Source organism: Talpa europaea, assembly GCF_964194135.1.
Source record: "Talpa europaea genome assembly, chromosome: 7".
In the NCBI taxonomy this organism is placed as follows: Eukaryota; Metazoa; Chordata; class Mammalia; order Eulipotyphla; family Talpidae; genus Talpa; species Talpa europaea.
Window position 1 is genome coordinate 89254561 of NC_140074.1, and position 13432 is coordinate 89267992.

General features: G+C 46.7%; 1 protein-coding gene across 1 annotated transcript in view; it reads left to right on the forward strand.

Moving 5' to 3' along the window:
- KIAA0753 overlaps positions 1-5599 on the forward strand; it is a gene marked incomplete at both ends in the record, with an annotated part of 50277 nt that extends 44678 nt beyond the window's left edge. The window contains 3 exons of the mRNA XM_084236419.1: positions 40-160; positions 611-835; positions 5482-5599. Of these exons, the coding sequence (XP_084092545.1) occupies positions 40-160; positions 611-835; positions 5482-5599 (464 nt within the window). The remainder of the gene's footprint in view (positions 1-39; positions 161-610; positions 836-5481) is intronic.
- Positions 5600-13432: the final 7833 nt, after the last annotated feature.

Consider the following 13432-nt stretch of genomic DNA (forward strand, 5'->3'; position numbering starts at 1 on the left):
TTCTTTACAGGCAATCACTTTATTCCTTCTCTTTTCTAGAGCAAAAAATCCCAGCAGTAAGTGAAAAGCCTCTGCCTCCTTACCCGATCAAGATCACAAAGATAGCAGCTCGTAAAGAACCAGACGTGAGCATCGTGTTAGAAAGGCCCAGGAATGGCAAGTGAGTGGAAGCAATGTCATCTGATCGCACGGTAGTGGGTTGCCTTTGACATTAAGTTCTGAATGCCTTTAATGGCCACAGATAGAAATTCCCTCCAGGGTAGCTCCATAAAGCAGCACATTCAGAGGTTCAGACTCGAGTGTGCTGCATCATGAGCTGCTCAGCATTCAGTAACATCTTGCTGGTTCTTACTGGTGGAGGCATCACATTAGCATGTGAGGTGTGCTGTTAGTGGCTGTAAGGTTTGGTTTAAGAATTCTTTTGTATGCACAGGAATTCCTACCAAGTTGAACATTCATTCCAGTGAGAATGGGAAACAAGTAGCGATGGGATGTCGTGTTTTGTTCACCATGAGAAAGAGAAATGAAAGCAAATCGTTGGTTATCAGGCCATTTACCCTTGCTTTACAGATGACTTTTAAATACTTTAATCATTTTTATTCGCTTTCAGTTCCCTGGATGAAAGTGTGGGGACAGAGGAGGCACCAGAGAAAAGAGAACTTCCCCTTCCCTCCCTTTCAGAAGATTCTCCACAGAAAGAAGGTTGCACTGCCCTCTTTGTCCCCCCGGGTATGCGGCACAGCATTGGGGACTACTGCAGCCGTTTCGAGCAGTACCTCCGGATGATATCTCACGAGGCCGTGGGCTCCTTCAACCCGTGGCTGATAGCTGAAAGGTCAGTAAGATGTTATAAGCTGCTGTTTAGAAATCAAGGGCCAAATGTCACCTTACTGAAAGACTATAGGAAGGTATGAGGTCTTGTGCTATGCTCTTGGATCCTGGAGTTCCAGTGGTAGCTTTTGGGCTCGTGACCAGGCCTTCTCTGCCAACTGCCCTGTTCAGATCCAGGAGACCCCCAAATGTCTGTGTGATGCCACCCAAAACAGCATTCTGCAGCTTCCCCTTTTCAGGTGAAGGCACAATACCCAGGAGTCAAGTGAGGGCAAATTTCCTCTTGCTGTAGCGACATTCATGAGAGAACTTGGGTAGTCCTGGGTGGGAACCAGATGGTGAGCTCGTGATGGTTTGGACAAACTTGCACTTTAGAGCAGCAGGTCTTCAGACTGTGAAACATATTCTTTAACCCTTTGCCTTCCGGCCATCATCTCTCTCGAGATAGAGATTTGTGGAGATCTGTGGATAGTTTTGTGGAGTAAAAAAGAGTCCTGCTACTAAATATTTGAAGAATGATACCTTTCTTTCATGTAAGTAGTTAGTCAATCTGTGTAAGGCTGTGGGGTGCCAGATCACGCTGCCCCAAGAGTTGCCAAAGTTGCATATTGATTCTTTTGAATTAAAGAAACAGTGAATGAATGAGACCCTAAACATCTCTTTCTCCTAAAAGCACAAGTCTCCTCTGATCCTCCCCATCCCTGTTCCCCTGAGGCAGGACATAAATCTATGTGCAAGGTCCCCTCCTGCACAGAGTTGGAGAGACACCCCAATCATCAGAAATGAGGGCATGAAGCTAACAGACTCTGCTTAGGCTCACTAGATTAGTTATCCAAACCACAACTTTCAAGAATGTTTTTGTCCTGTCTGTTTTTCTCAGATTTATTGCTTCTTTGTCTAACGTAGGTTCTATATTTTATGAACCTTTGTGCGCATGAAACTAAGTTCCTCATTTCTCATGCTAATCTCTCTTATGTCAGCAAAGGAGGTGAACGGGAGGTCCCCCCAAAATTCACCCTCTAGGCCCAGATTTAAATCCTCATATGTATATCACTTTATTACAGACACGCAGGGTATTTATCAGTGAGCTAAGTAGTATGCCCTGAGTGTGTTTCTTTCTTGAACAAGTTTCAAACATAACTCCGGAGTTCATAATTGCCTCTTTTTTATTAGCTTATTTTTAAAATACGTGTTCACTTTCCTCACACGCTAGCCAGCAGCTCTCAGTATATATCCTCTGTGATCAGCTGTGTCAGTTGAACTCATCTCTCACCTGCACCCCCACTCTCTCTTCTGAGACTCTCATTCCTTTTCCGGCTGCCTGGCTGCTCTCTAGATCCAGGACCTGGCAGTGTAACTCTGGTCACCTCACGTGTTGGGCTGCCGCCTGCCCACTGTATTGGAGTCCATGCTCTGGAATGCCCTGGTCTTCCTCTGAGGCTATGCTCTCATATTGATAGACCAAACCTGCTTTAGGCATTTGAGAAAAATCTCTTGAGACTTACATGTTTGAAAATGTCTTTATCTTCATACTTGATTAATGATTTCGTTGGGTTTAAAATTGCCTTCTGATATTAAGGAGAGCTTGACAAAAGATCTGAGGTAGTTCACACTGGGCAAATTCAAATAATCAGAAATGAGAAGAGTGTTGTTTTCAGTAGCACAGCAGCCAGAGGATTCTAGAGCATACTTCCAAAATTTAACCCGGGACTCTGCACTCATCTAAATTATCATTTAAATACAAGGATAGAATAAGGACATTTTTAGGTATGTAAAGTATAAAAAATTTAGTTCCCATGTACTGTTTCTTAGAGAGGTGAGGGTGTAGACCACCAATACAAGGTGTACACTGAGAAAGAGGAAGATGGGATTTAGGAAACTTAGACTCCAACATGCGACTTCCAGAAAAAAGGCAAAAGTTATTTCCGAGAGAGGAATTTTTCAGTGAGCATAGAAAGCGGCCAGTCCAGATTGGATTCCAGGAGGAATAGTTCTAGAGGGGGAAGCTTAAAAAAAGGAGAATGGACACATTATCTAATGTGTTTGAATGCATCAGAGGTGCTTTTGTATTTCTCTTAGAGTTTGGGGATGAATTCATGATAGAAATATAGAACGCACAGCCAATATAAAAACAAGGCAGTCACTTCTGGTTCTAGTAATGACGCACTTGGTAATTTGATCCGCCTCTCCCACTGAGGATAACAGATAATAGAAAAGCTAGATTAAAAATAAAGTGCAGATGCTTAAAGGCATCAGGAAGTTAACTAGGTAATGAAGAATAACTGGGCCAGGATTATGGACAAGACAGAGATAAGGGAGGTGAGCCCTTTGTGTGGCACCAGAGTGTCAGTTTTGGCGGGAGGTGACTAGCAGTTTTGACAGCCTCTTCAGGTCAGAGCACAGAGGTGGGACTTCAGGGCTTGCCAAGGTGGGAGAGTTGCCTTAGTGAACTTCTCCTCCCCTTTGATTGGGATGCTGAAGGGTGGCTCTCTAGAAATAAGGGTGACCTAGATGCCAGTAGGCCCCTTCAGGGACTCCACTCAACTCTACCCTAAAGTGTCTCAGTTCCTGCAATTGGATTAAGGTAATTTTAGATGATTTCCCCCCAGGCAGGAGGTAGAAGCAAACATAAATTATCTGTGGAGATATATAACATCATCATTGGACTTAAATTATTCTAACAGTGTTCAAGTACCATATCTGGTATATGGTAAAAATTAACCAGACAACAGAGAGGCCTAACAGTTGTAAGGATGAACTCACAGTAACTCCAAATATGGCAGCCATCAGCCATGTAGTAGAATAACTGCCTGCTATGTTCATAGAGAGGAAAGACACAGTTTAGACTTTGGACAGAAAACTGGGAACTCAACTAAACCCATTTTAGAACTGAAAAATACAATTTCTAAACTGAGATATTTGTTGGATGGGCCCACTAGCTGATTAGATACAACAAGAGAAAAAATACAGACTAGGAACAGGACAGAAGAAACTATCCAGAGTGGTGCATGGAAACACTCGAAAAGATTAAAATGAAGGATTGAGGTTAAGGGACATTGAGGATAGAGGGACATATCCAGTGCATTTGTGACTGGAGTCCCTGAAGGAGAGGAGAGGACAGAAACAACCTCCAAAGAGACCAAGGCTGATAACTTCCCAGTCACAAGACTGCAAGCCAATGATTCAAGAAGCTCTAAAAGCCCTAGGCAAGAAAACAAAAGTGAAATCCATACCAAGGCGTACATAAAATAGTGTGGTTGGAAAATCAAAGTCAAACAGAAAATCCCGGAATAACCTGGAGGAAAAAAAAAAAAAAGAAACAGGAAAATTGCCAGCTATGGGCCTGGCCTCTTATTCAGGTGCTGAAAGAAAAGAACTGCCAATCTGGGGCTGTAAGTCCAGTGAAATATATTTCAAGAAAGAAGGGAAGACAGGTTCCAAATAAACACAGCAGAGAAAATTTATCATTAGTGGACCTTCACTACAGAAAATATTAAAAGGATATTCTTCAGGCAGAGCAAAGAACTGGCCACAGATGAAAGGTCAGAAATATGGCAAGGCATAAATAAAGGGAAAAAGATCGATGTGTACTAAATGAATATTGATACTCTATAAAATAATAATGTCTCACTGGTGTGTGGGGAGTGTTTGTATACTTTTAAGACACAAGATAAGAATAGTACACATGGCAGGAAGGGGATGCAAGAAGCTAGAGTCCTAAGGTCCTTGCAGGTCTGGGAAAATGGTAAGAGTATCAATTAATGTTAGACTTTAAGTCAAAGATTCTTACTGTAATCAGTGTAGCCACTAAAAGAATAGTAAAAGAGCAAGCATCCAAATTAATAGCAGGGACAGACTATACTAAAAACTTACAAAGGACATTCAGAGTACCTCCCTACAACATACTTATTAATTACAGAGAGGAGGCAGTAACTCCCAAGGGAGAAATCTGCAGGTATCCCCATGAGAAGAGAGCAGAATGGACACTCAGTAGTAGTAGGATTAATAGATGCACTGAGCGGGCACAGTAGCCCTTCTCTGGCATTTGTTCCAAAAATGTCTAGCCGGAAGCATCAGACAAGCCCTAACAGAGGGACAGTCTACAAAAAGACACCTTTACCCTTTAAGAAAATATTAAGGTCACAGAAGGCAATGACTGAAGAGCAGTTGCAGATTGGAGTTGACTAAAGACATGACAACTGAGTGCAACATGTGAACCCTGGATTGAATCCTGACAAGCAACTGTTTCCTTTTCAAGGACATTGTTTGGGCAGTTGGCAAAATTTGAGAAATGTTAGATTATAATATTCTATCAATGTTAAATTTACCATTTTTATAATTATATACATGGGTATTATTGTTCCGTATACACTATCCTTGCTTTTAGGAAATGTACACTGAAGTATTTGAGGGCTATCAAATCTGCGGTTTGTTCTCAAACTGGGGAAAAAAACGTGCGTGGGGAGGAGAGAGAGAGAACACACATTTGGAGTATCCTCGCACTTTGTTTTTCTTCAAATATCTTGGCTATTTTTGGTCTTTCAAATTTCTGTTTAAATCTTACAGTTGACATGTACATTCCCCCGCCGAGTGAAAGAATGGCTCCCATACTTGGCTGTGCTACCTTTAGCTGTGTTGTTTATCTTCCAGCTTTTCAGAGGAGCTGGTGGATGAAGCTCTGGGGACTGTGGCTGCTGAACTTCAGGATGTGTGTGAAGATTACGCAGAAGCTGTGTTCACCTCAGAATTCTTAGAAGCTGCTCCATAAAGGCTCTCTGTGGCGGGCCAGCCAGCCACACAGGAGAAGGGCCAGCACCTCCTTGTGTTCTTGACCTCAGGAAATGTGTATCCTCAGCTGTACATCCAGACTCAGAAGGTGCTGCCGCCCCAAAAGGAAGAAATTGCCAGTGAGGCCATCCTCGTTTTGCATTTTCCCATTGTCACAGCGATGGTTCTTGCAGTTTATATGAAACACATTCTATTTATCAATGCCCTGGAAACGTGAATTGATTATGACAATATAATATTTTATGAATGTATAACTTTCCTGTCACAACATGTTCATTCCAGTGGCTCAGTTTCGAGATCAGAGTGTTTTGAAAGGTAAATTGATAAGTATCTTTCCCACAGGGATTCAAGTTGCTGTTGAACCCATGGGTGGCACTGATGCCAACAAAAGTGCAGTCATACTCTGTGCCACCGCCTGGCTGACATTTCCACCTGTGGGTCTTTCCTGTTAGGACACCCCCGAGGTTACAGACGTGTGTGGGGCACAGAGGTGGCTATTGCTGCCCGCTCTGTTGCGGTGTATTAAAAATAGGAACCTGTCAGTTATCAGTGCACAAAATAATCATACCTTTCTCTAATGTTCAGTTCCTAGGTGGTTTTTGACATTTTTCATTCCCACAGTCTTTCATTGCTGTGGGTTAACATATTTTGACATACAACACTGTCTCTGAAGTCAGAGACAGCTGGAGGACTTCAGAAGAGGGCCAGTGTGTACCTGGTTGAAGCTCATTGTCTGATGGGGTCAGAAGTTTCTAGTTTCCATCCCGCAAAGGAGCCTTGTGTGGGAAGAGAACAGACCTAGAAGGTGTGAAGACCTTTTCCCAGAGAAAGGAGGAAACTTAAGATAATTGCTTGGTCCTCGAACTTCTTGTAACTCCTGTCTTACCAAGAGTAAAGCCTGTGTTTTCAGAGACTGAATTCAGGAAAAGAAAGGGAATGTGCATAAAAATAAGGCCACTGCCTGGAAAAAGTTTCCCTCAATGTTTTTGCCTGAGGCTTGGTGAAAGAAATGTGAAGAGCGAGTGACGTGAGACACACCCCATGGAATAATGTGAATCTTTTTATAACACGTATAGTGTTGTCATCTGGGATTTTTCTCTCAAGTACAAGTATTTCAGGTGATAATTTAAGCTGCTTGGTCATACTTGTTTGTGCAAAATTGATTTTTGTTTAATGTTACTGTCTTCCTGCTTCGTTTTATATACCCTCAGAATTTAAAAGGCTTCAAGGGGAATTAAAGGTTTTTAATTTGGGGAGTTATGTGTTTACACTTGAATTGATAGGAGTGTCTGTCTTTGATAGCTTGAAGTAATTTGTGTGGCAAGTTTTACTGTGCTGGTTTTTAAAAATAAACTCAGTATTTTAAAGTATGTACATGTCTGCTTGAAATAATGTACATTGTATTTTCCACAGGCAAATTGAAATGTGATTTACAGAAACCACTGAGCACACTTTTATTTTTGATGAGCAGAGGGAATTATTTGCCATCCCTTACCCCCCAGAAAGAAAATGACAAAAGCTGACATTATTGAGCACATACTCCATGCCAGGCATTGCCCTAAATGCTTTCCATGTAGCTGTTTAATCTTCATGTCATCTGTGTGAGATGGACACCATTATCGTCCCCATTTTACACAGGGCTGAGACGAGGCATAGATGGATGAGGCATGGAGCCATTGGGAATCCCAACTCTGAACTCTGAGGTGTGCCTGGCAGACTCCATCACTCCCCCTGGCACCCACAGTGCCTTGGGTCATGGAACTGCAGAGTGGACAAGTGGCCCAGCTTGAGGTCAGGCAGGACTAGAGAGGGCAGAGACATGAATGGCGGTGGTGGGGGGAGGCTGAGGGGCACAGAAATGACTCTGCTGGGGTCTGCCTAGGCATGTGGAGATTGGGGGTGGTGCTCAGGGAAGTGCAGTTCCTCTTTCCCTCCTTCCCTTCCATTTCCTGCTTCCTAGCAGGTAAAGGGGGTATGTGCAGAGGGAATGGGGTGGAAGCCATACCTGGGAGGCAGCTTGAACTACTGCACTGTGGGTTGGGAGGCAGGAGTAAGGACTTGAGAGAGCGATGAGAGGTCCCTGTAAAACCTATGCATTGTCATCATGTACTCATCTTCATCACCGAAGTGCCCTTTGGAAGGGCAGCCCTTAGAGCTCGCGCTTTTTGGGGCTGTTGAAAAGCACCTGAAGGCCAACAATATGCCCGGGTATCTTCCTAAATACTGGCCTTCTTGCTTCCAGCTCCACTGGGTCCTGGAGCAGGGACCTCAGATCTGCTTGGGCAGCCACCTGTGTACAGTTGCTTAAGCTGGATTACGCGGGCCTGGCTCGGCTAGATTTCCATCAGACACCCTGAGGGCTTCTTCCCAGTTCTCAGCAAGGATCCAGCTGTCAGGCCTCAGACAACTTAGCTCCCTGATCAAACATGTGGAGCCACGCTGCCCTGGAGTCCTGGTTCTGGTGGCCAGACTCTGGAAGATTCTGCAGTCAGGCTTACCCCACACCGTGGCTCTCCTGTGACAGCACCCGGCCTGTGCTCTCCTCAGTCTTCACAAGGCCTGAAGTTTTGCCCCCAACCCTTTGCCTGGAGTGGGGTGCCCCAAGACTGCTCCCACTGAACCTTCAGCTGCCACTCTTCCTAGATGTCCCATAGCTATTCTAGCGCTGCATTTACCTGCTAACCCTTATCCATTTTTCTTGAAGCAAACCTGCTGCCTTCTCACAATTTTTCTGACTGACTTTCCATCCACCCATCTGGCTTGTTTTCCTTCATCTAAGTCCATTCCTACCACTGAGCCCCGCCCAGGGCCCCAGCAGTTGTGGCCCTAGGATCAGGCTTTGCTGTGTCCTGCTGCCATGGAATAAAGAAGATGCCTGCACCCTGCACCCGGCACCCTTCCCTGAGCCCCGGCTCTCTATGGGCCTGCTCCCCACCCACCTGCTCTCCTTGCTCCCCTTGTCTCTCCTGAACACTGCTGTACCCTCGTCACAGGGTGGCAAGCCCCTTGTTTCCAAGCCAGCTGCCTGTACCATCCTCTTGCTCTGTTGGTGGTGTTCACCCCTTCCTGGACATACCCCTAGAATGTGTTTTTGTTTGTCCCTCTGCCCAGTCCAATACCTTCAAATCCTTCCCAGGAAACTGTAAAAAGTAGTTCCCAGTAGTTCTAGCGTACCCTTACACCAGAAGCTGCATAACTCCTGGGCAGTCCGACTAGAGTCCACCTGGGATCTAATCATCACTGAGATACACTGCCTGTCCTCCCTGAGAACCCCTCTTTTTCAGCCGCCTTCCCCCTCCTCACCCTTCCACACTATTGGCCCTTTGCTTTCGCTGCAAACTGCCACCCCAACCCTGCCCCTCTCTGCTTCCTGTCTTGGGATCTCTACTGCCCAAACACAGCCCTCCTGGGGGTCACTGTACCTATGTGGAGACCCCACCCCCACCCCTCCACCCCCACCCCCAGCCAACCCTACACATTCCTGCCTGGGTGGGGCCCTCAGGATGAGCCTGGCAATGGCTTGGGAATGGAGAATTCCAGGAAGCCTTGGGCTTCTGAAATGCTGTGATCAAGAGGGGCAGGAGCATTTAGTTCCCAGACCTGCCATCCACCCCGCAGGCCCAGGGTTCCCCAAGAATGGGCTGAATTTGACCTAGGAAACTCCCTTTCCTTTATGACCCCCTAAAGACCTCCTGAGAGAGAGTCCAATGCCCAGGACCGAGCTTAGGAGGAGAGGCAGTTCTTAGCCACAGTTGTCCAACACGCCATTTCTTGGAGGGTCCCTCAGAGGCTGATGAGTTAGGTGAATGGTGTCAGGATTTAACACCAGGCCACATCTTCTCAGCACTTTGCCATTCACACAATACTTTTAAATATATTCTCTTGTCTCCAGGGCACTGTCACCACCCTGCTGTGTGTGCCGGTGGTGACTCAGGCAGGTTGACAACTTAGTCACGAGTTAGAATCCCTTGCGACCTCTGTGCCTCAGTTTCCTAATGTGTGAAATGGGAATAACAAGTCACTCAGGGATGTGAGGATTAAGGGGAATAATCCATGCAAACACCTGGATAGCACTTGGCATATAGTAAGTGCTCAACAGATGTCAGTGATTTATCACTGGGACCTTGGCTTTTTCTCACTTAGCTTGTGAAGTGCTTGTTCTTCCTTCCATTGCGTTCTTTCCTGTGTACATCTTGTGCCTCTCCTTGCCTAGCCCTTCAAATCCAACTCTGGGCAACACTTTCCTAACTGTGCATTTAGCTGCCCTGAGCAAAATATATCTGGGTTCCCACTGGGCCAGCCCGAGCTAGATAGCCTCCAGCTATGGACCGCCTACACCAGGCGCCATACTTCTGCTAGCCTGCTCTGGGGTTTCAGGTGCTGCCAGACCTTTCTGAACTGGCCACCATCCTATGGGGTGGGCAGTCCGAGTAGAATAGACCCATTTCACAGATGAAGAAATTGAGCACCATAGAAATGAAGGACTCGTTCAGGGTCATACATTTACAAGTGACAGAACTGAAAATCTGCATCTTTTGACTTTAGGCCTAGAATCCTTTCATTTTCAGACACAGTTTTTTGTCTTTCAAGTAGATGATTCTTTTTTTTTTTTCTTTTTTTTTTCTTTTTTTTTTATTTATTTATACAAGCACTGGGTACAGTCAGAAGCGCGGGAGGGTGAGAGAATTCACCAGAGCCCGAGCAGGGAGCAGAACAGGCAGAAGGACCGAAGTACACTGCTGAGGGGAGCAACGGGCTGCAGGATGGTCTAGAAAATCTTAGCAGATGTCAATTGTGAGTGCAAGCTCCATTGTGAAATATTTGCTGTGGTTCTGCTCTGTGTGTTTCATTCTAGGCATACAGAGATGACTGGGATGTATTTCCTAGCTCCACCCAACATAGCACAGCCACCCAGCTGCCCAGGGATGAGTAGCTGCCTCAGTTTCTATCCATTTCACCATCTGCCTCCTTCAACCCCTGTGCACCTAGTATGGCCCATGGGCAATGATAATAACCCACAGCTTGAGTGCTGACTAATCTTACTTGATATCTCACACCAACACTGAACCGGGGATTAGTAACCCATTTTACATATGAAACTAAAGCCAAGTGAGGCAGAAATTTGCCCAATTAGAAACTGGTTGCTACTGGCTCTGACTACAAAATTTGGCTCTTCCTGGTGTCCTGCAGTGCCCATCCCTGGGCCCTGGCATTGGGCCTGCCTCTGGCCAGGCTTCTCCTCCCCATGCCTCCCTCCAGGGGCTGGGGTTCCTCTCTGAAGGCCCGAGTCAGATGGCAGCCACACGCTGTGCTGGGGCTCCCCTGTGCCAAGGCCTGTGCCAAATTGGATCTGCCAGTACCATTTTGCTAGGTGGTACCTGGACTGACTATACCCACTGAGCACTGTTGCACAGATGGCTTCTGCCCCATGCGGACCAACCTCAATGACAAAGCCAGCGTCCCCAGCCTATAGTTTCTAGCTTCCTCCTCTGCCTCCTAAAGGCACCGTCTCAGGCAGCCCTTCCCTGCGCGGTGAGCCACTGAGCACCAGCAGTTTGACATTTTCCCTTTTAGCAACCATAGCAGAAAGAAGCCCCTCATTCCCGAGCATCAGTGAAGCCCCTGGCTCAGTGCTCTGATTGGTCAGATCTGAGTCACATGCCCACCCCGGAAAAGCTGGCAGGTGAGCAGCATCTCCACCGCATGGGCCGAACATGGACAAGGGGAAGTTTCCTAGACAAAAAGTGAAGACTCTGCCATCTGAAGTGCAGGGGATGCATGCAGGGCAGCAAGACCTGCCAACGTGCACTACAAAAAGTAGCATGTCTTCCTAAGGTGATACGACACATTTTAATGTGATCGACATTCATTTAAGGCTCACCACATGCTATAGAAATGCAGGAATAGTTAAGGCACAGACCCTTGGAAGATGGAACAAAGGTAAAACAGAGAGGAAAGCAGCGTATCATGGTGGTGTGTTGAAAGGAGTGATTCGTTTTTACTGAGTGAAGCTTGCAATTTGGGTGGTCTTCGTGGAGGAGGTGGCTTTTGAATTATGCTATTCCCATGATTAAATAAGAAGGGTAGGATCTTCCAAGTAGAGAAAATAGCATGGACCTCAAAGGGGAGAGCATGTGTGTGAATATAATGCAATCACCTTAACTCAGGTGCTGGTGGGGTTTAACCATTGCTGAGACAACCCCAGGGGCATCTCAGCCCCCATGCAGGTGGAAGGAAGAGCATGTCCAGCCTCAGAAGGCAGTGGGGAGTGGTCTTTGCAGCTCAGCTCATCATTCCTCCCAACTGAGGGTCTTTGTCCAGCTTCAAGAAGAGGCCCTTGAACAGTGGTCGGCGGTCTCCCTCCTCATATCCTCCCTCCCTTCCCTGGAAAGCATGATTTGTCCCAGATTACGATTGCTTGAGCTTCTTAATCTTTATTCTGTTTCTAAATGGGGGAATCTACTGGGAGCCCCAGGCCCCTGCCAAGCACTCCATCTGTATTTAATCAATCCCTCCTCTGAAATCCAATCCGTCATAGATTCCAGCCTCACAATAAATGTGCCAAGAGGTCTGCAGGGACAGGCTTTTATTGTGAATGAGAAACAGAATCGTTGCCCGAACTATTGAATTGAGAACAATGGGAATCCGAGGGAGGTGCCGGGGAAAGGGGCTGATGTTGGGCCCAACCCTCCGGTGGCAGCCGCGATGACCTGGTAGCTGCTAGTCCTGCTGCTTTGGGCTGCACCGCCCTCTCTGCGAGCCAGGCATGGTCCTCATCCTGGCCTCCTCGCCTTTGCTAGGGCTTGGTAGTGGATTTTATATCTGCTCGGTGTGACAGAAGAGTCTTGGCCATCCTCAAAGTCCTGCAGCCCCCCTTCTCAGCCTCCAGTGAGAAGCCACAGCCTTGTAGGAGGCTCTCCAGCCAACGTTTATTGTCACAAAGAAATTCCAGACTTGGAACAGATGGGGGCCTGCCGAGTGATGGGCCGTTCACGAGGACGAGCTAGGCAGGCCTTGGGACGTCACCTTTCTGCCAGCTGATCTGTCCTCACCTTCCGCCCGTGCTGGGGCATGAGACCCACACAGGGGTGCTGCCACAGGCTGGGTGAGCTGGGGCGTGCATGAGCCAGGCGAGCATGACCCAGGGCAGGCGTGAGAGAAGGCCACCCCATGGTGGGGGTGGGCAGCAGGGTGCACTGGGCTCTGCCAAAGCTTTTAATTACTCAGATAATCTTTTACCATTTTAGACACAAACAAGCCTCAGACTCCCCACATAACTTAGGGGACCTGTTTTCCATCTGCACGAAAGGATGAGTTAAAATAGGGATTGTTCTGCTGGAGGGCCTAGACCCTTTTAAAATTCTGGAATTAAATTATGGATCCTTTCCTCAGAAAACACACACACACACACACATACACATGTATACACAGGCACACATGTGCAAATGTTCACACACGTGCACCCACAATGCACAAAACACAGAGATGTGTACGCATAGCACGTGTACAGTTTGCACATGTATGTACATAACCCATGCGTGTGCGTGCTCACGTGTGCATATGCACACATATGCACACACATGCACACACTTGCAGGGTCATGTCCACTTTCTGGGGCCTCAGCATCCCTCAGATTCAGGTAGGCCTGGGTGCCTGGCTCAGGAACCTGGTTCTGAGACCCGGCCCCTTCCCTGAATTGTATGTATGTACAGCACTATTCCTGCCGCAAAGCGTTGTTGAGCTTCTCACTCTTAGGTAGACAGAGGAGGGCTTGTTACCCACTTTCTGCACATAAGAACAGAAGCCCAGAGTG